General features: G+C 40.3%; 2 protein-coding genes and 1 long non-coding RNA gene across 4 annotated transcripts in view; 1 reads left to right on the top strand and 2 right to left on the bottom strand.

Moving 5' to 3' along the window:
• Positions 1-6,919: 6,919 nt before the first annotated feature.
• Positions 6,920-14,913, bottom strand: LOC131402970 (THAP domain-containing protein 1). The gene is made up of 3 exons (XM_058537419.1): positions 14,822-14,913; positions 10,295-10,490; positions 6,920-9,758 (listed from the first exon to the last, which is right to left on the bottom strand). Exons 1-3 carry the CDS (start codon positions 14,890-14,892, stop codon positions 9,384-9,386), a joined length of 642 nt encoding a protein of 213 aa, XP_058393402.1. The 5' UTR covers positions 14,893-14,913; the 3' UTR covers positions 6,920-9,383.
• A 201-nt stretch (positions 14,914-15,114) lies between these two features.
• LOC131402972 (uncharacterized) lies at positions 15,115-20,004 on the top strand. The gene is made up of 2 exons (XR_009219100.1): positions 15,115-15,181; positions 15,573-20,004. It is a non-coding gene; the product is annotated as an uncharacterized LOC131402972 (long non-coding RNA).
• Positions 20,005-25,077: 5,073 nt separating this feature from the next.
• LOC131402969 (E3 ubiquitin-protein ligase RNF170) overlaps positions 25,078-25,849 on the bottom strand; it is a 29,795-nt gene continuing 29,023 nt past the window's right edge. For both annotated transcript variants that reach the window (XM_058537417.1, XM_058537418.1), the window contains one exon: positions 25,078-25,570. In XM_058537417.1, coding sequence (XP_058393400.1) covers positions 25,301-25,570 — 270 coding nt within the window. In that variant the 3' untranslated portion in view covers positions 25,078-25,300. The remainder of the gene's footprint in view (positions 25,571-25,849) is intronic.

Here is a 25,849-nt window from a genome sequence, read left to right as displayed (position 1 = left end):
TACAGCTTTTTTCCTATCCACTTAGTTATTGTCAAGTAGATTACATTTCTCAATGTTATAGGCCTAACAATACAATTATATACAGTCATAAATCAGTTAAGAGAAAAAATGCAGTAATATTGTCTTTTATAATTACCTACATAATTACCTTTACTAGCAATCTTTGCTTTTTTGATTCAAATTACCGTAGGGTGTCACTTGCTTTCAGTCTGAAAAGCTTCCCTAGTATTTATTTAAGGTGGGTTGGCTAGCAACAGATTCTAAATTTTTGTTTATCTGAGAATACATTTACTTCACCTTCATTTTTGTAGAACTCTCTCTTTCTCCCTTCAATTCTGTCCACTTTAGCTCTACATATATATATATATTTTTTTTTTTTTTGCAAGGAAGATTAGCCCTGAGCTAACATCTGTTGCCAATCCTCATCTTTTTTTTTGCTGAGGAAGATTGGCCCTGGGCTAACGTCCGTGCCCATCTTTATATATGGGACACCGCCACAGCGTGGCTTGATAAGTGGTACGTAGGTCCATGCCTGGGATCCAAACCCATGAACCCTGGGCCACCAAAGTGGAGCACATGATCTTAACCACTATGCCACTGGGCCGGCCCCTATTTTTGCTTTATATATTTTAATGGCCTGTTAGTAGATGCATAAATGTTTATAATTGTTATATCTTATTGCTGTATTGAAACTTTTATTAATATAAAATGTATTTCTTTGTCTCTTGTAAACTTTTTCAATTTAAAGCCTATTTTGTCTAATATTACTATAGCCATCCCTGCTCTCTTCTGCTTACTATTTGCATGGAACACCTTCTTCCACCCTTTCACTTTTAATCTACTTGTGTCTTTGGATCTAAAGTGAGTCTCTTAGAGATAGCACATAGTTAGATGTGTTTTTTTATCCATTCTACTAATCTCTGTCTTTTGACTGAAGAGTTATTCCATTCACATTTAAAGTAATTACTGATAAGGAGGTATTTACTTCTGTCATTTAGCTATTTAATTTCAATATGTTTTATAGCTTTTTTGTCTATTTCCTTTACTACTGTCTTCTTTTGTGTTTGATTTTTTTCTGTAGTGAAACACTTTTATTTCCCTTCTTATTTCCTTTTGTGTATATTCTATAACTACTTTCTTTGTGGTTACCATGGGGATTACATTTTATGCCCTAAAGTTGTAACACTCTAATTTGAATTCATACCAGCTTAACTTCGGTAACATATAAAAACTCTGCTCCATTACAGCTCTGTCCCCATCCCTTTTGGTTATTGATGTCACAAAATTACATTTTACATTGTGTGTTCAAAAACGTAAACTAACAATTTTTTTAATGCATGTTTCTTAAATTATGTAGAAAACAATATGCAGAGTTACAAACCAAAGTTACAGTAATACTAGCCTTTAGACTGTTTTTTTTTAATGTTTCTTCAATCATGTAGAAAACAAAAAGTGGAGTTACAAACCATTGTTACTATAATACTAGCTTTTATAATTGTCCATGTGTTGACCGTTATTGAGATCTTTATTTCTTCATAGTGCTTCAAGTTAGTGTTTCCTTTTATTTCAGCCTACAGGACTCCCTTTAACATTTCTTTCAGGACAGGTCTAGCAGTAATTACTTCCCTCAGCTTTTTGTTTTCTGGGAATCTCATAATTTCTCTCTCACTTCTGAAGGACGGTATGGCCAGATAGAGGATTCTCGGTTTAGTTTTTTTCTTTTAGCACTTTGAATATATTGGCCCACTGCCTCTGGTCTCCAAATCTTTGCATGAGAAATCTGCTGATAATCTTATTGAGGATCACTTATATGTGATGAGTCACTTCTCTCTTGCTGCTTTAAATATTCTCTTTGTCTTTTGACAGTTTGATTATAATGTAAGTGTGAGTCTCTTTGAGGTCATTCTACTTGGAGTTCATTGACCTTCTTGGATGTTTATATTCATGTCTTTCATTAAACTTGCATTATTTTCTCAAATTATCTCCCTGCCCCTTCTCTCTCTCCTTCTTCTGGAACTTTCACTAGGTGTATGTTGGTCTACTAATTGGTGTCTCACAGGTCCCTTAGGCTCTGTTCATTTTTCTTCAATCTTTTTTCTTTCTCTTCTTCAGACTCAGTAATTTCAGTTGTCCTAGCTTCATGCTTGCTGATTCTTTCTTTTGCCTGCTCAAATTTGCCTTTGAACTGTGCAGTGAATTTTTCATTTCTATTATTGTACTTTTCAGCTCCAGAATTTCTTTTTGGTTTCTTTTAAGTTTTTTTTTTTTCATTGATATTTTCCTATTTTTCATACCTTGCTTTCTGGACTTCCTCCATGTCTTCCTTTAGTTCTTGAGCATCTTTAAGACAGTTATTTTAAAGTCTTTGTATAATATGTCTGCCTTCTGCTCTTTCTCAGTGACAGTTGCTTTGTATTTATTTTTCCCTTTGAATGGGCCATACTTTCCTTTTTCATGTATGCCTAGGGATTTTTTTTTTGTTGTTGAAAAGTGGCCATTTGAATCTAATGATGTGGTAACTCTAGAAATCAGATTCTTCCCCCTCCCCAGGGTTTGCTGTTTTTTGTTTTTGTTTTGTTTTATTTTATTGTTTTAGGTTATCTCTTAAGGACCTGCTGAGGATCAGCATGAACTGTAAACTTAAGGTCTTTTCTGAGCCTGCATCTTTCCCTTGGTATGCATGGTGACTTTCTAATTTCCCTGTATGTGTAAGTGTTTTTGAATACCCTAGTCTTTAATGCCTGGCTCTGTAATGGATAGCAAAAATGAAGTGGGAAAGGGAAGGCACTAGCCCTTTAAATCCCCTGAAGTCACTTCAGTCAGAGGGGACAGGCTTGCAGCAGTGAGGGGGATGCAACAATGGCTGCCCACCTCTCTGCACCTTCATGATCAGAAGCACAGATCTCTGATATTTGGAGGACGTGATCCTTACTACTGACCATGGCTCTCACAAGCTGCACGAAAGCTTCTCCTGCAGTTCTTCCACAGCCTGCCATGGGGCTGGGGGTGGGAGATGGGCAGCTGTCACTGAGCTAAGGGCTAAAATTGACTGATATTAACTGCAGTTTATCATCCAAGCCTTCCCCTGGAAGTTGCAAAACTTCAATAGATTCTGGAATTTCAAATACTTCTGTCAGATAGATTCTGCTAGTGCCATTGTTGCCTAGGTGGGGAGATAGATTCCCACTCCACCATCTTCCCAGACATCTCCTTCTTTACCTTCATTTTTGAAAGATAGTTTTGCTACATATAATATTCTTTGTTAAAAAGTTTTTCCTTCAGCACTTTGAATATGTCATCCCACTGCCCCCTGGCCTTCATTTTTCCTAATGAGAAGTCAGCTGTTAATCTTATTGGGGTTGCCTTGCATGTAACATCATTTTTCTCTTGCTGCTTTCTAATTTTTCTCTTTGTCTTTGGTTTCCATCATTTTTACCATGATGTGTCTGGGTGTGGATCTTTTTGTGTTTATCTTACTCGGTATTTGTGGAGCGTCTTGAGTGTGTAGATTAGTGTTTTTCATCAAATTTAGGAAGTTTTCGGCCACTCTGTCTTCAAATATCTTTTCTGCTTCTCTCTCTCTTCTTCCCTCTCCCCACTCTCCCTCCTTCCCTCCCTCGTGCCCTCCTCTCTCTCCTCTTCTTCTTCTGGTACTCCCATTATGCATATATTGGTGTGTGTATAATAGTATTCCATGTTTGTCTGAGGCTCTGTTCATTTTTCTTCATTCTTTTTTCTCTCTGTTCTTCAGATTGCATAATCTCTGTCTATCATCTTCAAGTTCACTGATTTTTTTTCAACAGAAAAATTTGTTGAGCTTCTGAGGTGAATTTTTCATTTTGGTTATTGTATTTTACAACTCCAGAATATTCATTTGGTTCTTCTTATTTGTATCTTCCTATGGATGTTTTCTTTTTGATGAGATATAGTCATCATCTCTTCCTTGACTTCCTTAAGCATGGTTTACATTACTTCTTTGAATGTGTGTATAATGGCTGCTTTGAAGTCTTTGCCTGCTAATTCTGACATCTGGGCCCTCTCAGGTGCATGCTTTTTTACTCTCTGTATACGAGTTACTTTCCTGTTTCTTTGCATGTCTCATAACTTTTTGTTAAAAACTGGACACTTTATCTTATACATTGTAGGATCTCTGATCACTGATCCCAGCTAGCCTCCGCCTCTCACCAGGCTTGTTTGCTTCTTTATACAATTACTTGACTGCACTAATTCAGTGAAGCTTATTTTCTCTTCAGTGCGAAATCTCTGATTTCATTCCTTAGAGGTGCGTTGGGCATGCAGTCACCTGGGGCGACAGACGTTTTAACATGGCTTTCTTCGATTATTTCCCTGATCTCTCTTTTAAACTATCTGCCTTTGCTGGCATCACACTCAGACATTATCTCCAACTGCCAGTTGATTGATCTGGTTTTGATGATGCCCTGTAGCATAAATTGCTCTGCAGTCTGATTTAATTAGATTTGGGCCTTTTGCAGAGGTAGCTTTTGAGGCTAGTCTTTGAGGTTTGTTATGACCCCAGAAGGCTCTCCTTACCTGTCTCTTTCCCTGGTTCTCTCTGATAAGTTAGCTAGCCTACAATTTAGCTTACTGCTCCTGTGGAGCTACCAGCCTCCTCTTAATTGCTTACCTCTAGGTTCTCCATTGTTCTTGAGAGCACCTTTAGGCTTGAACTTCCCAACACTCTTCCAAACAAAATCAGTTCCTTCGGGGAGAGCTTCAGAAGTCTCTATTCTTACGGCCTGCCTCTCCCCTAGGAAAAAATCTAAGTCACTGTTGTGGAACTAGGGGTGGGGGACCCATCACCTGCTTCTCTAAGATTGATATGCCTGCTTTATGAACAGGGCTCAGCTGGTGTGGCAGCCTCTGGTCTTCCTGGCTTGCTTCTCCTGGCATGGAAACTTTACCCTATGAGAGAACTAGGGAGAGGGTGATCAGGGTCCCAATCTTGGCTTGCTGCACCTAGGGTAGAGCCTCCACCCTATGAGTTGGAGCTGAGTGGAGGAATGGAGTCCTGACCTCATGGCTGAACTCACCTGGAGTTTAGCCTTTGCATCACAAAGCTAGAGGGGCATAAGAAACAGTGGCAACCTGCCAGTCCCTGGGAGATACCCTAGTCCTTAATTGCGGGTTGGGAGGAGAGAGCATTGTCTTTTTGGCCATACCCACTCAGAGTGGAGCTTCTGTAGCAGAGCTGTGTGTGTAGGGGGATAGAGAGGTTAAGGAGAGAATATGTTGTGGCATAAATGCCACCGACTCTTAATATTCTTACAGAGATTTGATTTTCCTAAATGTTTCCTCATTTGCTGTATGCCCTTAGGACAATATGCAGAGATTTTATTTTTTTATTTATTTTTTTTGTGTGTGAGGAGATCAGCCCTGTGCTAACATCCACCAATCCTCCTCTTTTTTTTCGCTGAGGAAGACGGCCCTGGGCTAACATCTGTGCCCATCTTCCTCCACTTTATATGGGACACCGCCACAGCATGGCTTGCCAAGCAGTGCGTCGGTGCGCGCCCGGGATCCGAACCAGCGAACCCTGGGCCACCACAGCGAAACGCGCGCACTTAACCGCTTGCGCCACCGGGCCAGCCCCATATGCAGAGACTTTAAATGATTATTTAAAAAAACTTTTTCAGTTATGGTAGTTATGGTGGGGGGCAGGTTGGAGCTCCTCATGTAGCCATTCCAGAAGTCATTTGTCTATTTATTGTTAATATTGTTAACAGTTTATCTCACGAAAAACAGTTTAAAACAATAAAAGGTTATTCATATCTATCTCTTAGGATACTTAAAAAATGAAATTTTGATAACCTCAAAACCCAAAATACTATGAATTTAAAAAAGAATGAATAAAAATTCTCAAATTTTTAGAGTTAAATCATTCAGGAAAAAAATTCACAATAAAACCACATCCAAGGTAAAAAAGATACCAAGACATGGAATTCTAAGAGAATATTACTTTGAGCAAACTTTTCTGTTATTTTAAGTATAATAATTATAATTTCTTTTTTGCTTGTTTGTAAATCACTGTTTGCTCTTTGATATTTTTAACATCAAGGATTGTATTTTAATACACAAATATTTAAAACCATAATGCCCAGAAACACCAGTTACTGGTGTTACAGTTACATCAGCCAAGAGCAATGCTCTTCACTCACTGGTCATCCAACTCACACGGTCCCCAAAATCAGGAAGAGTAATGACCAAGCAAGCAAATCAGTTCTGATTCTTTTTCCTTTAAACGCTATGCATGGCCAGCTATCTTTTAAACTGGAACACAAATGAGTTTTCTTGGGCTGGCCCCGTGGCTTAGCGGTTAAGTGCACGCGCTCCGCTACTGGCAGCCCGGGTTCGGATCCCAGGCGCGCACCGACGCACCGCTTCTCCAGCCATGCTGAGGCCACGTCCCACATACAGCAACTAGAAGGATGTGCAACTATGACATACAACTATCTACTGGGGCTTTGGGGGAAAAAAAAAGGAGGAGGATTGGCAATAGATGTTAGCTCAGAGCCGGTCTTCCTCAGCAAAAAGAGGAGGATTAGCATGGATGTTAGCTCAGGGCTGATCTTCCTCAGAAAAAAATTAAAAAATAAAAAATTGTATAGAAAAAATGAGTTTTCTTTTTATAGATCATATGAACTTTTAAATATATTATGTTGCTTACTACTGACTTTATAAAAGCCATAGGTGTTGGGTACAAAAGCCATAGGTATGTGTCTATAATTTTTTAAATAACTAAGATGATGAGAGAATATTAATTTAACCTAAAAACATCCATATCAAGTGAACCTTTCATTTGCCTTCATCATTGTTATACTTTTAAGCAAGGGATTACACAAATTATAGTTAAAAGAAAAAAACTCATGTACTTGGATTTCCAAGTAAAAAGTTTGGCTAATAATTTTCACCACCACCATTTCTTTACTGCAATGACAGAATTATTTTTAGTACACATAAAAAGTATACAATTAGTAAACATTTACTTTTCAAAATTTTAAAACTTCTTTAATTTGGAATTTGATATTTCAAACTATGAAGCAATTCAAAGTGAAGTTTATATTTGCAATATAAACAAGTATAAAAAGAGTGGCAACTAATTGTATTCTCATCCAAAAATCCATTTTAAATAACCTAAGCAGAATAATTGCTTAAACGTAAACAGCAAACAGAGAACAGATGACCACTTGTCAGGGATAGCTTCAAGGGGATTTTGCAGGGTCTGGAGGTTAGGTTAGTGGTGGATGATTTCTAAGTCCCTTCTAATTCTAAAATTCTATGATTCTATACTTTTCCTAGCAGTTCTATTAAGAAACAGCTATTTCTTCTCATCATTATTGCCAGGTTATGTCACGCATAGAAGGAAATTTTAGGTTGTTACCATGTGTGCTTAAAATAAATGTCATCTTTCAGAATATGCTGCAACTCATATGTGTCTTCTCCTCATTTGTTCCAGATTGAAACTTTGTCCCTGTTTGTTTCAGACTGAGTTTCGCTATGCTTGAACAGGACCTATTTTAGCCTAAATGTTCTCTTTTTCTTGGCAATGTCATAAACAATAGATAAAATGAATTTTAAAAACATTCAACAAATGTTACATCACAAATTCAGAAATAAGCACCTGTACTCAAACTCCCTATGTTAAGCTATAATAAACTATTTAAATGCAGACAGTTGGTGTTCATGCCGCTCACTCAGTTCTCTCCAATGAGAGATTATGTCTGTTATGAAAAGAAAGCAGCTGCAGGTTAAATCATAATGCTAAGATGCTAAGTAATTAAGATTACTACTTTTACAATTCAATGGTGGATTCTTGGTTCTGGACACACATAGATTTTCTTTTATGTAGATGACAATTTGGATTGAAGATATATACTTGGAAAAATAGTCATTATAGTTAGTTCTAAATGTTATCAGACTATGTAACTTCAAGTAATCTTCTAATCATTATTTTCTATTTTTGAAATACTGGCTCATAAAAAACCAAATCTCCACGAATCAAACTACTATCCTCTGGCAGCATCGCAGTGAATTATACCAAACACCAGGTCTACAAAAGACACTTTCGAATGCCATTGTTTCATATCTTTAATACTGCCTTAAAAGGTCTGTTACTCTTCAACTATCTCAGTGTACTTTGAAATATAAAATAATTATACTTGGAACAGTTACTCTAAATCTAAGTAGATAATTTCTACGGCAGTATTTGTTTAGTCAGAACATATTTTCATTTCAAATATATGTAAAATTTCTCACAGTCAGAACACAACTCACAGTTTGAACAGAAACCTCAGTGTTTAAATTCAACATTCAGTAAAATAAACACTACATATTAGGTCGCTTTTGAATATAAATCATTCATTTAAGTAAATGGGATATAATTTCTAACTTGTGTTAAAAGTGAAGAAATTTTTTACGTGAAGGCTTAACCAAAATCAATCAGTTAAGCGCAAGATCACTATATTATGGTGCAACTCAAACTCTACTAACACAGCACATTTCTTAGGGATCTGGATGCAGACAGAACTACACTGGGGAGCGGATGCCCCTAGCTCACGGTACTGGGAGAAAAAGGCACACCAGAGATCAGCCCCCATTTTTATTACTTCATTGATAATAATACCTATTTTGTTTTTCAAAGAATGTTTCTTCCACTGGAGATACACTGCTAATTTTATAATGCTAGACAGTGAGGGGAAAAAAGAGGGGCCCACTTTAAAAAAATCCATTCTTTATAAAGTTATTTAACCATACTCATTAGGTATGGAATGACTCTTCATTTTCTGCTTTGAAGACAACCAATCTTTTTTTTAAAGTATTGACTTGCCAATTTATTTTTGCCAAGTGATTAAGAAAGACAAATGAATCTTCTCACTTTACAAATAAGAATGTGTGAATAAGAATATATATATACTGAGAAGTTATGTCCATGATCTGACCCATACTTCTGATTTAAAATATAACTAAGTTCTCTCAATAAACTGCATTAATTTTAAATTTTAAACTTTAAACTTAAATCAACCTTAATGTTCTGTTCTCATTCTCCTTACTTTTTATTTTTACATTATTTCTACAAATACTCAAATTAAAAACCAAAAATCCCCAATCTTGAAACCAACTTACAGTGGAGCTCTGAGGTTAGTTTAGAACTTTTAAAATATTTTGTTAAAATGTAAAAACCCTGAAATTACAAACAAAAATTTTACAATTTTACAGTATATATCTAATTTATTTTTTTAAAAAAATATTCTGAACTGTTTTTATACAAGTAATCAAGTGTTATTTTTTCAAATGAAACTCCTTTATAGGCTAGAAGAGGGTATGTGGTATTGCCCCATTAAAAACCAATACAAATTTCCTTTTTTTTACGCTGGTACTTCAACTATTTCAAAGTAGTCATTTGGTAGAATCACATAACCTCTTTCTGATGCGTCGTCTTTCTCTTTCTGGAAGTGTACAACCTCCTTTAATTTTTCAAGCTGTCGTTCTTGCCTTCGGCATCGCTGCTGTGCAGTCTTGAGCTTCTTTCTGAGTTTTTCCACTTGTTGTTCTAGCTGATGAATCCTTTTTCTCTGGTGCATCGTATCCTCCACAGTATAGTTGTGGTCACAGAAAACTGAGAGGTTATCAGGGGTTTGAAGAGGTGGCATCAGTAATCCAATGGCAGCGTCGACCTGGGAAATGGGGGGCGTCAAAGGGGGCGGGGGAGGCTGCTCTTGCGGCTCCAGAAGATCTTCCTTCTAAAACAATAATGCAGAGTACGCGTGAATGCAGTAACTGCAGATAACAGTTTAAAGAATTCATCTGTGGAATTTAAGAATACTAGACTTTTTTGTGAATCTTTGGTATAAAAGCATTCCAAAATGAGAAAATCATTTAAGTTTTAATTTTACTTTCCTACCTGAAGTAGGAATGGGATGCAAGAAAGAGAAAGAATAATTAATAAGATTTAATTAAGTACTAAACACTTAAAACTGAGGGGAAAAATACTTCGAAACTGAACTGTCATTGATAAAGAAAAACCAAAACTTATCAACATGCAAGTAGGCGTATAGAGGGATCTTAAAGTAAGTCACAAATGTAGACTGAGTTTCTTAGTGTGAGGATATTTAATAAACTGCATTTGGTATTTTTTAAAACTGTATTACTGCTGACGGTGATTATTTACAAGTGATGGGTTCCAGGTAACATTTATTTTCTTAACATCAAATTTTCCACAATGAACACATTAATTTTATAAATAGAAAACAAACCAATATTTTAAAGCACATATTACCTTGTCATGTGGTTCAGTACAAAGAAATATTGTGGGTACAGCATTCTCTTTCAGTAACTTGTTGTTGCACTCCCTCTTAAAGCAGTCTGGAGTAAAGTGTTCTGAACAAATACTGCTATACTTGGTGGGTTTAAAGTTTTTTCTTCTGACAGCTGCCTCCCATTTCTTACAAAGACTGGGTCGAGTAAGAGGAAACCTACGAAGAAGACATTATTCAGTTCTCTAACCTTATTAAAAAAAAAAGACAGCCAAATCTTCCTGCTTAGGAAAGAACTATCTTCCATCGGTGTTAACACACTAGGGAGTGTTAGATTAAAATGCTAGCTCCACTATCTCTCTTTTTTTTTGGTGAGTTTTTTTTTTAATTCTTTCTCTTTATTTATTTATTTATTTTGGTGAGGAAGATTAGCCCTGAGCTAACATTCGATTCCAATCCTCCTCTTTTTGCTGAGGAAGATTGGCCCTGGGCTAACATCTGTGCCCATCTTCCTCTACTTTATATGGGACGCCGCCACAACATGGCTTGACAAGCGGTGCGTTGGTGCGTGCCCAGGATCCGAACCTGCGAACCCCAGGACACTGCAGTGGAGCACGCACGCTTAACCCATCCACTTAACCGCTGCGCCACCAGGCCAGCCCCTTTTGTTGAGTTTTTAGTTGCACCTTTATTCACCTTAGTTCATTAAAAATGTACTTGTTTTCCAAGACAGGAAACAACATGTGAAGGGGAGAATGTGGAGAGAAGGGAACTCTCATACACTGCTGGTGGGAGTGCAAACTGGTGCAGCCACTATGGAAAACAGTATGGAGATTCCTCAAAAAATCAAGGATAGAACTACCATATGATCCAGCTATTCCACTGTTGGGTATTTATCCAAACAACTTGAAAACACCAATTTGTAAAGGTACATGCACCCCTGTGTTCACTGCAGCGTTATTCACAATAGCCAAGACTTGGAAGCAACCTAAGTGCCCATCAAGGGACGAATGGATAAAGAAGATGTGGTATATATACACAATGGAATACTACTCAGCCATAAGAAACGATGAAATCCAGCCATTTGTGACAACATGGATGGACATTGAGGGTATAATGCAAAGTGAAATAAGTCAGAGGGAGAAGGTCAAATACCGTATGATTTCCTTCATTAAGTAGTAGATAATAACAACAATAAACAAACACATAGGGACAGAGATTGGATTGGTGGTTACCAGAGGAGAAGGGGGGAGGGAGGAGGGTGAAAGGGATAATTCGGTACATGTGTGTGGTGATGGGTTGTAATTAGTAATTTGGTGGAGAACATGATGTAATCTATGCAGAAATAGAAGTATAATGATGTACACCTGAAATTTTTACAATGTTATAAACCAATGTTACTGCAATAGACAAAAAATTAAAAAAAAAAAAATGTACTTGTTTTCATGACCCTATAAATAAAGTGACTGCCTACTAATGTGGAATATGTCACCCCTCTTGGTATGGTATTTTTGCTTTTTTAAAAAGCAGTTTTCCTTATAGGAATCTTACTGATCACACAATAGTTACAAGAATGCCACATATAATGATGTATACAATCTAAACAAGACAGGCTGATTAAGAATTTACATAATGTAAAAATACACATATTAAAAGTTAGCCATGTGAACAGATGCACGCAGTGGGGGGCTGGCCCAGTGGCAAAGTGGTTAAGTGCGCGTGCTCAGCTGCAGCAGCCTGGGTTGGGATCCCAGGTGCGCACCCATGCACCACTTGTCAGGCCATGCTGTGGTGGCGTCCCATATAAAGTGGAGGAAGATGGGCATGGATGTCAGTCCAGGGCCAGTCTTCCTCAGCAAAAAGAGGAGGATTGGCATGGATGTTAGCTCAGGGCTGATCCTCCTCACAAAAAAGAAAGAAAAAAAAAAGACGAATGCAGCAGGAAAAGTAGGTGATGGGAGGCTGCGGGTAGAGGGCCTATACCTAGTATTATTGCTTTTCCTTTCTGTTACAGAAACTGACTTTCACTAACAGATACAGGTATTCCACACACATCTAAATACAAAGGGGTGGGGCCGGCCTGGTGGCGTAGCGATTAAGTGCTCGTGCTCCTCTGCAGCGGCCTGGGGTTCGGATCCTGGGTGCACACCGACGCACCGCTTGTCAGGCCATGCTGTGGCGGCGTCCCATATAAAGTGGAGGAAGATGGGCACAGCTGTTAGCCCAGGGCCAGTCTTCCTCAGCAAAAAGAGGAGGATTGGCAGATGTTAGCTCAGGGCTGATCTTCCTCAGACACACACACACAAAAATACACCCAGGTAAACTGTGTAGCTCTGCTATCTAGTTATCTCATTTATTAATGTTTAACTTTTGATATTGAAGACACAAAGTTTCAAGTAAAATACACACTATAGGGTGACTCTGTATTAACTTTTTTTTTTTACCAGTGACTTCTGTGTACCATAAACTAAATTGCATTTATTTCTACATACCACAAGAAAGAAGTGTCTAGTTCTTAGAATCAGTCTGACAAATATGAATTAATCAAGTTATAATCAAATCATAATGATAAGGAAACAAAGAAAATTATTTATCTTGATTTACCTCGTCATCTACAGGAATATGTCTGTTAGGCCCAGAGAAAGGGAGGTGGGAAGAGTTTAAATTTATTGTGATTTTACTTTTCCAGGTCAAGGATTCAGTGAGCTGGGGGACTGGAAAGAAGCCAAAGGCTGTTCCGATGCTACGTTCCAGTTTCTCTTCCAGGTAAGGTATGCCAGCACCTGACTCTGCGACTGTCATGAAGATCTAAGCCACCTTTAGGACACTCCCTTTTCCCTGACCGGCATAGCTCTTCCTACCGCCACTGCAGAGAGGGAAAAGAAGTGCTCCCAGAAGACCCCCACTGGAAACGGCCTCTGGAAGTACAGGCTGGGGAAGCAATCACTGGTAACATTCGCACCCAGGGCCTCCTGACTCAAGGAGCACAAATGTTCAGGACATTTGAGAGGTTCTGTCAAGACCTTTCCCATCTACTCTCAAAAAACTGTTCTTTTAGATAAGGGATGAGATGCAGCTTAGCCCTTCTTTCCATTCAATCATTTAAGAGCCAGCAGGAACTCAGTATTTCTGATGTGTGAATGAAGGTTTCTAGCGCCAATGAAGCGTTTTCCGTATTTTTAGAGCCCCTCTGCCAGATCATTAGAAATGGGGAGGTGGGGAGTTGAAAGCACACAGTCGTGTCCCCACCTCCTGACCTGTTCCTACACTTGGACGGTGCTGGAGGTCAATTCATCAACTTGCAGAAATTCCAATAAATCAAGAGGTAATATTGAGATACACCGAACTGAATCCTGTTAAGTGTTAAGTCTTCCACCCCCACTCTCAAGATCTCTCCATGCTCCAGACACTCATTTCTGTAAGGTCCCTCTCCTATTATACGAAACATAAAAATGCACCCACATCCTGTTCAACAAAAACAGCACCCACCAAAAAAACTGAAGGAGTATTTAAAATTTTGCTTTTGTAATTATTTAGCTATGAATAATTCACGTATTTTACCACTAGTCCTAATTTCTTAGCTATCATCCATTTATAGTCGAGAATTCTTGCAAAAATAATTTAATGTAAATACAATTTGTAAATACTGAATTGGCTGAATGAAAACGCCATCGTGTCACATTTTGCAGACATATGACTATCATTAAGTCATTTGCATTTGGCGGTTTTCTTTTCAAGAGAACCTTTTCCCCTCCAGGACTCGAGCTGCAGTACCTTCTGGATAGCACAGCCTTGAACGCTGTGGGGCAGGTTCTTCTCTAAGGGCTTCCTCTGTGCGGCCGTAACAGCTCACACTGACCTTTAATATGGTCCCTATCATTACGGTCCATTCATCATCATTGCGTGCTGGAAACAGAACTATCCATCGCGACAGCACCAGAAGCTTTTTCTAAAACTTGGAGGCCCTTGGTCGGTTCCTAGAAACTGGGTCAAAAACATCCACCCTGAAATCCTGGCCCCAAATCAATTCTTAATTACTGTGATACTGCCTCCCATCCACAGCAAAGGCGAAAAAGTGTGACTTCGTCTTGTTAAAGGTCTTTGTTTCTGCTTTAAACTTCCTTCTGAAGAGTTACCACCTGGCTTCTCTCGGAGCCGGTGGGGAAATTCAGACGCCTCCCGGCCCGGAGACCCCACGACCCGCGAGGCCTCCAGACACCGCCCGCGGCCCCGAACCCGCCCACCCGAGACAGCGAGCGGCCCTGGCGCCCGGGCCCAATCCTCGAGCGCGAGAAACGGTCGCAGCGGCGACGCGCGCCGAGAACGCGCACCCCGGCACCGAGCGCGGGCTCCGACCGCGGCGACCCGCTCAGCGCTCCGGGAGAGCCGAGCAGCGCCGGGCGCGCCGCGCCGCGCCCCCGCCCCCGCCTCCGCCCCCGCCCCTCACGAGGTCTCGCGCGGACACGCGCCTGGCTCCGCCCCCGAGTCTAACCGGCCGCGCGCCCCCGGCCCCAGCTGCGGCGGCCCCGCGAGGCGCGCAGGGTCCTTACTTGTGGAAAGAAACCGGCTTGTCCTTATCATAGCGGTTCTTGCAGCCGTAGGCGGAACAGGACTGCACCATCCTTCCGGTACTCAGTCCCTTCACTTCTGCCGCCCCAGCAGGCAGGGAAGCAGCTAGCAGTGTCGCCGCGCTCGGCTTTGACACCTACGCTTCTTCTGTAGCCCTGGTCAACAGTCACAGTGACGATAGCCTCACGTAGGAGGAACTAACGTGCCCGTTTTGTTGTTTGCATTAGCAGAAGGACCACAGCCATCGCCCATCTCCCATCTCCAAGATGGCGGAGGCTGCTTCAAGCTCACCTCTCGCGAGGAGTTCGTCCTACTGTCTCTGATTAGCCCTGAGGTCAGAGGTAACGTTTCCTGGGAAGCAGGCCATTGGCTGAGGCCCGGCGTGTCTTGCGGCGGGCTCGGCGTTGCGGAAGTGGGCGGGGCCCCCGAGCTTCCGGAAAGAAGAAAGGAACTGCCTGGGAAAGGAGGCGAGCGGAGGGGAGGGGAGTAGTGAGTAGTGTGAGCCCGTGCGCGGCCTCCTCGCCCGTGGTGTTTCCTTGGGTTAATTTATCTGGGGCGGTTTAGGGTGGAGAACAGTATGGTCTGCTTGCCTAAAAGAACGCAAGTGTAAAGCTGACATCGTTGGGTAATCGCGCCCATTTAAAAAGGGCCGCCACAGATGGTGTATGATTTGTAAAACTTTGTGGGCTCCTTTCCCAGACCTAACCTTCGTCCCATTACCTGTCTCTTCAGGTATCCCAGGGCTCTGCGAGGAGCCCGGGTGCAGAGTTTTAGCAATGAAAGAAGCCACACACACCCGCCCCAAACCGAATCTTCCGGGGACCCTCAGTGGGCCGCGGGCAGCAGCTGCCGGGCTGAGGCTCCCGAAGTCCGCTGGTTGCCTGGTGATCTCCCGGTGCTGTGCTCGAGATCGCGAACTGCGGCAGCGATGTTCACATCGGAGGGAGGCTTTGTCTCCGGGTTGCGCGCCCCTCTCCTCTGTGTAGAGCAGAGCCTGGAGACCTGGAAAGTGGCCTCTTAACGCGTTTTCTGCCTCTCCCCACAATCCTCCCACCCCGTTAAATGTTGATGTTTCCCCAGGGTTCCATCCTCTGCCCACTTCTCACCCTAAACACCCTGCTGCTTGAACTCCAAATGCCTTGATTTCCTAAATCTTGTATTTCTTATGTAAATCTGTTCTGCCTTCGGTATTATCACCTGTGAATTACTATTCAGTTGCTTAACCGAAACCTTGGAGTCATGTTAGATTTCTTTCACACCCTCCACATCCTTTTGATGACCAGCTTGATTTTATAGAATAAATACTTAAATTCATCCCTTTTCATCTCTCCTGTCACTGTTCTTGATCAGGCTCTCATGGTCTCTTACTCTTGCAGCAGCCTGTAACTGTCTCCTGGTTTGCTTCTCTCCAATCTATGCTCCACAGAAACGGACCCTCCCTTGCTCACATCCTTCAGAAGCTACCCTCTCTACTGGATAAAATCCAAACTTCTTATGGTGAGCCATAAAGCCCTTTAGGATCAGGTACCTCTGCTTATTCACTGTCATCTCCCTCCACTTGTCTTGAACTTTTTTCCAGCTTTATATTTTACACAGAGGGCAGAATTTCTCCTGGCTTCCTTAAATAGGCTATTTCCCTTGGCCTGAAATGCCTTTCCCAGACCTTTCCACCCTTAAGATGTGGCCTAAGTGTTATCTTTTCTAAAATGCTTTCCTTACCCTCACTTCCTAGGCTCCCCAACTTAGGCACCTCTCTTGTTCCAATGAAAACTTGCACTTACCTCTGTCTACAATTATGGACCATATTGTAATGTCTGTGTACTTGTCTGTCTTCCTCATCAGAACTGAGATCCTGCTGAGGATAAGGACTGTGTCTTACTTAGCATTGTAACCCCGCCAGCTCGCAGTGTCTGACATAAATTAAGTATCCAGAAAATGGTTAAATCAACCAGTCCTAGAAGCCATGTGTCTAAAATGGTTTCAGAGCCTTATCCCTGTACCAGAATACTCAAGTAATAGTTCATTAGCATTTCCAGGCATTGAGACAGGCGGCAGTTTCCTCTGGCTTGCTGTGCAATAGATATCAGAAGGTGATACTGTTGGTGAACTGAAAAAGCATATTTTCACTTAAGAGTTCACTGAAATCCTTTCTTTGTCAATTGATTGAACAGATATTGACTGAACACTTGCTGTGTTCTATGCACAGTAATACATTAGTGAGCAAGACAAAGATTTCTGCCCTCATGGAGCTAATATTCAAATGAGGGTTGGAGGAGGCAGACCGAGAACCTGTGTGACCACATGTTATAAGGTGAAAAGTGCCACATGGGGTGAGGGGGTTGCAATTTTAAATACAACGGACAGTGTAAAGAACAGGCCCAGTGGAACCATTGCCTCCATGACAGCCAACCAAGACTTCATGCAGTTTCAGCCTCTCAGGAATGTGACCTTTAACCAGTGAATATGGAATTAGTGAGGTCATCTGCACGTTAGACCCCAGCCCTTCCCCCAGAGGAAGGTGACCTTGCCTGAAACAATCCACTCTATTAGAAACTTCCTCTTTCCTCCCCCTGCATGTAAAAGCCTGCCAGTTTGTACAGCTCCTGGAGCTCCTTTCTATTTGCTAGATGGGATGCTGCCTGATTCGGGAATCATGAAGAAAGCCAATTTGATCTTTAATTTACTCAGTTGAATTTTGTGATTTAACAACAGGCTAGGCCTAATAGAGAAAGTGACTACTGAGCAAAGATTTGGAGTTGGTGAGTTAGTTCTGAGGATATCTGGGGGAGAACCTTGCAGGCAGAGGGAATGGCTGAGGCAGAACTCCTGAGGCTCAGTGTCCCTGGCCTGTTCAAAGAACAGCAAAGAGGCAGTGTGGCTGGAGCAGAGTGAGCTCGAGGGGACAAATATGAGATAAGGTCAGAGGAAACGGGACAAGGTCACGTAGGGCCTTGTAGGCTAGCGTAAGGATTTTGACTTGTACTAAGTGAAATGGAGAGCAGGCTCTTAAGCAGAGAAGTGAGACAGTCTTTTAAAATGATCACTGCTGTTGAGTATAGATAGGAGGGCAGCTTAGAGGCAGGGAGACTGGTAGGAAGGCTTCTGTGGTAACGTAGGTGAGAGATTGTTACCGAACCAAAAGTGGGTTGGCCTCCTGGCGAATTACAGTCAGACTCTCAACCAAAAGTAGTTGTCACACAAAGTAGGACTTCTTTGCAGCAAATAGGAGGCCACGCGGAATCATTTCCAAAGTCGTGGCTGTCCCCTAACAAAGGGAAGCCGGGGCCTTTTATGTCGGATGGGAAATGAATATTCAAAAGGGAGAGGTGGGCATTCGCTTGCGCAGGCTCAGTTGGAAAAGGTGCTTCCACATACACTGCAGGTTATGGTAATAAGGCCTAAGCTCCTGCTGGAGAGGAGATCTTAGCATTAAAAATGAGGCAAAGGTCATAGGCCTGCTGTTGTGGGGCTCAGTCTGGTTCAGAGTGCTGGTGATTGCATCTCTTAAACAGTTAAATGCTTCCAAACCCACCCTGGAGTTCCTAGGGGCAATTAGTCAGTGACAAGATGATGGCGGCTTATACCTGGGAGGTAACAGTGAAGGAGTAAGAAGTGACTTTTCCTCATCTCCTCTCCCTTCCTTTTTTTCCTTTCGTTTTTTTATTAACCTTTATTTATTGACCACCTATTATAGTGGCAGGCGTCATGCCAGGACTAAAATAGTCCCTATCTTTCTTCATAGAGCTTATATTCTAGTGATGGGAAGACAGACAACAAAAATATAAATAAAATAACATTGTGTTAAGATGCCAAGAATACATTAGCGTGCTGTAAGGGTGAATACAGGGTGGAGGAGAGGGTCACAACCTGCTTCAGCTCAGGCAGTTAGACAGTCTGTCTGAGGAGGGAACATTTAACCTGAGAACCAAAGAAGGAAAAACTAGTAATGTGAAGAATGAAGGTGGGGAGGCTGGGGAGAGCATTCCTGGCACAGGCAGTAAAGATGTGATATTTTCTAGGAACTGAATGGAGGCTGTGGTGGTAGAGCCCAATGAGCCAGGGGCAGAAGGGCATGAAGTGAGGGTGAAGGAGGGAAGTTGTTGGTTTGGGTTTTAAGTGCAGCGGGAAGCCACTGACCATTTTAGGCAGGGCAGCAACATGATCTAATAATAAACATTCGTAAAAGGTGATTCTGGCTATTATATTATCTTAGAGGGGCAACCGTGCAAATGAGCAGACCAATTAAGAAGCTGTTGCAGGCACACAGGAGATGTTGGTAGCTTGGACTAAGGTGGTGGCAGCAGATATATATGTGGGAGGTAGAAACACCAGGGCTTGCTGATAGATGGATATGAGAATGGGAAAGAGAGCCATCAAGATATCAAGGGTGACTTGAGCTTGAGTATTTAGATGGATGGATGGTGGTGCCTTTTACTGAGATGTAGATGGCCTTTAAAAAAGAAGGGAGTTGGGGCTGGCCTGGTGGCACAGCCGTTAAGTTTGTGCACTCTGCTTCAGCAGCGTGGGATTCATGGGTTCGGATCCTGGGCACAGACCTTCACACCACTTATCAAGCCATGCTCTGGTGGCATCCCACATATAAAGTAGAGGAAGATGGGCACGGATGTTAGCCCAGGGCCAACCTTCCTCAGCAAAAAGAGGAGGATTGGCAACAGATGTTAGTTCAGGGCTAATCTTCCTCACCAAAAAAAAAGCAGGGAGTGGGGGGAGCTACATCTCCAACAAAAAGAGGACTTGGAACCGGGGGAGGATTTAAGAAGCTGGGTCATCTACTGTGGGGTTGTAGGACTGGGGAATGTCAGACGAGAGAGAAAGTATAAACTAGTTCTCAGAGCTTGGGAATGAAGCTACTAGAGAAGCATGCGAAGATCACCAGCCAGTGCACAGGGCCCTGTTGAGGACTGTGATCGCTAACTTAGAATGAGACCAATCCATTTAGTTATCTGGTTGGATTTCCCTCAGCCAAGTTCACTTCTTCACTCCCCTTTCTTCTGCTTTCTCTCTTCTAGCTATCCATAATTTTGAAATGAAATATACATTTTTATTATTTGTTGAATATAATCTTAATGTTTCCTTACTTCAAAATGGTAAATTTATTGGTAAAGTGAATTGCATACAATTAAAAAATATATATTAAACTGAATGTTGAATTTTTATTTGTAAAACATCCCCCAAACTAAATTTTCACTGTGTGGTCTGCCAGTTAACTTATTTGATTAATAGAAAGATAATTTTTACTTCCTCTAAACTAACTTACACCCATTGTCTGTTTTTCTTCTTTTTCCTTTGCCCATTTCTTCTTAACATTTCCTAAAGCTGGAATAATTGTTCTTTACTTGTCAAGGGGTGACCACGAGGAAGCATCTTTACTTTCAAAGATGTCTGTCTGCCTTTTAAAAATGTTGATGGAAACCACCACAAATGAATAAATTGTGGTACAGTCATACAATGGAATACTATACAGTAATCAAAATAAAGAAGCTACGACCCACAACAATATGGACCCACAACATAATGTTGAAGAAGTCAGACACAAAAGAAAATATACTATATGATTCTATTTTTTTGTAGAGTAAAAAAATGTAGGTAAAACCAAAGCCAGAAGAGGTTGCTTTTGAAGAGAGAGGCAATAAAGGAGGGGTTATGGGATGGTGGTAATGTTGTGTCATTTGACTGATGTTGGTTAAACACTGTGTTCACTTTATAATTCATCATCTGACGCTTATTTTTTTTTTATAATTTTATTTATTTATTTTTTCCCCCAAAGCCCCAGTAGGTAGTTGTATGTCATAGCTGCACATCCTTCTAGTTGCTGTATGTGGGACGCAGCCTCAGCATGGCCGGACAAGCGCTGCCTCGGTGCGCGCCCGGGATCCGAACCCGGGCCGCCAGCAGCAGAGCGTGCGCACGTAACCGCCAAGACACTGGGCCAGCCCATCATCTGACCCTTATGATTTATAAAATGTTTGGTGTTTGTTCTACTTTAATAAAACAGCCTATTAAGGAAACAAGGGTCACACAAGATATGCAAAATTGCCCTTTTTTAAGAGAATGAGATATATGCTCATTTGACCCCTTCAATAAATATCAAAAATGAATATATGCTTTAGCTTTGTATGACCATTTAAGGGAAAGAGAATAAATAGGGATAAACTGAAGAAGATTAATCAGAAGTTTGATGTTTTTCAAAGTCTTAAGAGGCCAAGAACTAATTTATTTACCAATAGAACACTTTTAAGGAAAAAAGAAAATTTAACCATTGACATTAAAAGGGTACGTTTTGTCACAATTATTCCAGAAGGATAAACTTTGTTCTCATTTGATAAACTGAAAAAAAATAAGCCAATTATTTTGATGTAGGAGGGAGGTAAGGGCTAAAAATGATGTTTAACCTCACTGATATCTAACAGTTTAGATTTTAATTTCTATCTTACTATGCTTTCTTTTCCTGTAAACAATTTTTATTAAAAAATACCTTAGCATTCATTCTCTCTGGGCCTCATTATCTTTATGTGTAGAGTATGGCTGTGGGACTAAGTGAAGAATTCTTAATTTGGAATCCATGAATGGTCAGGTCTTTGCAGCCCCTGAAAATGAATCCAAATTATACATATAGGTGTATATATGCATTTTTCTGGGGAGCTATCCATAGCTTTGATCTGATTTTCACAGATAAAACACAAAAACTAGTCAATTTCTAAAGACCCTGACAGCTCTAATATTCTAAGATTAGTGAAACAAAGATAATTTTCATGTAGATATAAATTAGAGGTTTTCTCTAAGACTGATTAGAAGGGTTAGTGTTTTGACCTGAATATCAGGTATTTTTAAATAGTTTTTTTTTTTTAATTTGTGTTTTTAAACAAATTAAGATCTAAACTGTTAGGTATCAGTTTTAAACATCTTGAGCCCTTAGTCCTCTCCTACGTCACCCATTACATTCCCCTCAAATGGCCCACAGCCTATACCACTAGCCTGAGAGAGAAGAAGGACGGTGTCCAGACACGCTCAGTGTTTCCTAACGGGGTGTTTACTTCTCTTATGCACCCTTCTGGGACATGGGACAAGGCAGAGGATGCAGGTGGATGAAGGAGACAGTGACTGATAACACCACAAATTTGCTTGCAGTCAAGGACTCAGTGCTTAAAACAAATGTTGATGCCATCAAGATGGTCTGGCTCTGACAGAACAAAAGCTCAGTGGTTGTCTTTATCTCTGTGATAGCATCGCCTCCTGTCAGCAGCCCTTAAAGCCCACTGGCCTGGTCCTGGGAGACTGAACTCTTAGGGCCTTCCAACCTTGAGTGCCCTTTCCTATTCCGACCCAGTCCCAGGTTTATGCGTTGCTGTTTAGCAAACCAGAAGAGCCTGGGGTACATTTAGTGTTTCAAAGAGCAGGGGGGAGAAGGGGGAGAATATTGATGCAAACATAAGGGCACAGACTCAGAAAAGAACATTCCAGTTATCAAATACACAATTTCAGTTACCAAATATACACTCAGAAGAAATGGGTGGGGAATCAGGGAACAGACCTAATCTCTAACCCCAATCCCACCCTACTGTCCAGAATTAATACAGACTTCCCAGATTAAATAATTTTCCTCAAAAGCAAAAACATTTCTACTTTTTAAATTTAAAAATATCTAAGAAAAATTAATTAGAAATGTGATGAGATATTGGATGTCCATTAGTGAAAATGAAAGCCATTGTAACAATTATACGGAATGCTATTTCAGGAGTTCTGAGTTTTAAAGCAAACAATAGCAAGAAACAGGGAAATAACACCTACTTTTTCATTTTAGATATGTTGCTTTTATTCAAAAGAATAACTGCTTGACAAACTCTTAAATCACGAGGTTTGAACCACACCAAACCGTCCATCCTCGGCAACAGCTCTGTGAGGAAGGTACCTGCACAGCTATAGGGACCACACAGTCCTTTCCTCCCTTGTTGCTCTCTAGCGCTGAGACCTGTAGTAGCTGAAACCACTGTTCTAGTGGGCAGTTACAACAGTCGTTTCCTCCGTCCTGTTCCCCACAGAGCTGCCCAAGTGACCATCTGCTCCTGGGGTTGGACCATCTGCTTTTGTGAAAGTTACAATATTGCAGTTTACAAAAATCCAAATTGTTGCTTTGATTTATATAATTTAACTGAATCATAGAAAGATTTCTATGATGTTTAAAACACTGATAGACTCTACTTTAAATATTCTCTCAGATCCCGTCTACATTTGTTATCGGTGATCAATAAAGATAACATAATAAGCAGGAAGGTGTAATTCTGTTAGCATGTTCCCTTTGCAATTTAATAAGATTTCAGATCACACAGCGTTTTTCTACGTTACAAAATTTGGTACAATACACCTCTACCAGGAAAGTCTAAGAAATTCCAAATATTACAATAAAATTATTGTAACTAGAAATAGAACAGAACACATGAAGCAAACACATGCACAGAAAATTAAATCCTTTCAAAAACGACACTGCTATAGCCCCACACCAAATTTGTCATTGGTAGGAAATGCGTTTCTAGTCTGGTAAATGTGGTGTAACAAACTCCTACTCACTAGCTTCTCAGGTTGGTGGCTGCAGCTGACATGTTTTTCTATGAAGTATGCCAACCTATTAGACGTTTGATTTGGAAGTGTAGAATTAGGATTCATGAAGTCTTGATATGTCATCTTTCTAGACCTTTCCTTTTAGGAGCACCCAAGCTATCCTACTCCAACGTGTTCCAAAAGACTTCTAAAGGATCCCAGTTTCTTTCCTGCTTCCCCTCTTCATAACAGCCTTCACATCTCTGAACCCATGCAGGAGTCCTAGGAAGACTCTAATTCCAGTTCAGTTACTTATTTGTGCGTGGCTTTAGGCCAAAAAACTTTCATCTATAACATAGGGATTTCTTTTATGAAAGGGAAGGCGATGCCCTGCCTTCTTCACATAATTGTCTTAAGGATAAAATGAAAATTATGTGAGAAATTGCTTTAATTCTAATGTGCTATATTTAAGCATTATAGTTTTTCTCTATGACAAGCAACAGCTTTGTCCTAGGCCCAAATTAGAAAACACTATTGATATTTCATTCAGCATCTCGTTAGTTGATGGCTAATCTGATTAATTTGGGAGCATATGACAGACTTGCTCTTTTTCTCCCTATCTGTTCATAGTGAAGATCACTAATACATGAATGGACAGTGCGACCATGAGTGATTACAGGTGACAGAGCGAACGCTAGCCTTGGGCATCAACGACCACCCTGCTGTCCAGTTCACTAACGAGCAGTGCCACTGAGGGAGTTAGGATTTCGTAATACTTGCGGTTTTAATTCTTCTCAAACAGAAAACTGCAGTAGAGAGCATTAGATACTTATGCTGTAGCCATCAAAAAACCAAGATAACTTTCTTACTGAATCACAGACAGCATTTGCTCATTCTGCATGAGACGGATGTATCTGGGCAATATGCTGCCATCTAGGGACAATATTACAAAAGTTTTCTGACAAGAGAAAACTAACCGCATTTATCCATTCTGTTGCTATAGCTCACCAGTCATTTCTCTTGTCAAATTTAAATAGTGTTCTTAGTATCCTCCTAAGGTCTTTGATGCTCACAGCCATGAAGATCCACTTTCCTCAGAAATGCATCAAACTACTATGTGTTTGCAGTATTACCCAGGAGTCCCGAAAAAATTACCCTTTATAAGTTACTTTTATATACTATTCCTATAAAAGGACCAAACTCTTGTTTAAATGTCATAACTGAGACCATCAAGTGTGCTGACTGGAGATAAATGTCTTACATCTTGTTAATTCTTCTATTAATTAAGAAGTGTTCTGTAAACCAGATATGAAATCAAATTATACAGTTCAAGTTCCTTCTTTCACTTTCAGCTGATAATAGAGAATTACATCAGAATGGAAAAGCAGAACAGCTCCAAATGCACAAAACTTAGCTAGTACTAAAAAATACAATGACTTTTCCCCAATATTATACAATATTTTATTGTAACAAAAATATTTAGATGAGTTTTATAGCAATATATTATCATATACGTACTCACTGAGAAGGACAAATTGGATAAACTGTACTTTTAACAATATCTTACTATACATCCAATTAATCTGAGTAATTTTGGGGAAAAGAAAAAGATCTAAAAGCATCCCTTTTTATATAATTCCATATTTTTTCCAGAGACCTTATAGAAAACACAGAGTCAAGATACAGTTGTAAATTATTATAATTCTAACCTTAATATTAGAATCTGCAACATGTAAAAATTCCAGTCATATACTGCTAGGCATTTGCCAAATGATAATCAAATGTTTGTTGTAATACAGTGGTTTTAAGCTTGTAAGATAATGTTCAGATGCTTTACACTGCCATGGGTCCTTTTGTCTGATTTCACACATTAGCTCAAATACTTTAGTAAACTCATTTTTTTTTCATCTGTTCAGTCTCTGTGTAATCACTTCTCGGTACATAATAGAGATGTAGATAAGCAACAAAAAGATGACAAAGAAATCATCTAGGAAGCCTAGAATCCCAAACAAGGCCTCAGGTACAAAATCTAGAGGTGATATAAGATAGAAAAAAGCTCCCATTAAACAAAGTATTATCCTGATACGGAACATCCAGAACAGGCCCCCAACTGAAAACATTTCCCTGAATGCATGCCTCAGTAAAGTGGGTAGATCCAGAATTCTCTCCATAATCTGGTAAGGGAAGAACAAATATTGTGATTTGGCATCTAATGTGTCAGACTTCAAAATAATATAATTTTCTTACAACGTGCAGACAAATTCAGTTAACGTGAATTAAGGAGTTTCACATACTGACTGAACGCCATATTTTCTAGTTATGCATGTTATTTAAAAACAGTTCTTTGATTACTAGGTTCTTATAAAATAGGTCATTGCAGATAACTTAAAAGCAACTAAAATGTCAACAAACCTAAAATATAGGCTATAGTAATGCAGAACTCAAGTTCTCTC

Source organism: Diceros bicornis, unplaced genomic scaffold (assembly GCF_020826845.1).
Source record: "Diceros bicornis minor isolate mBicDic1 unplaced genomic scaffold, mDicBic1.mat.cur scaffold_408_ctg1, whole genome shotgun sequence".
NCBI classification, from domain to species: Eukaryota; Metazoa; Chordata; class Mammalia; order Perissodactyla; family Rhinocerotidae; genus Diceros; species Diceros bicornis.
This window is presented reverse-complemented; position numbering and strand designations above follow the sequence as displayed.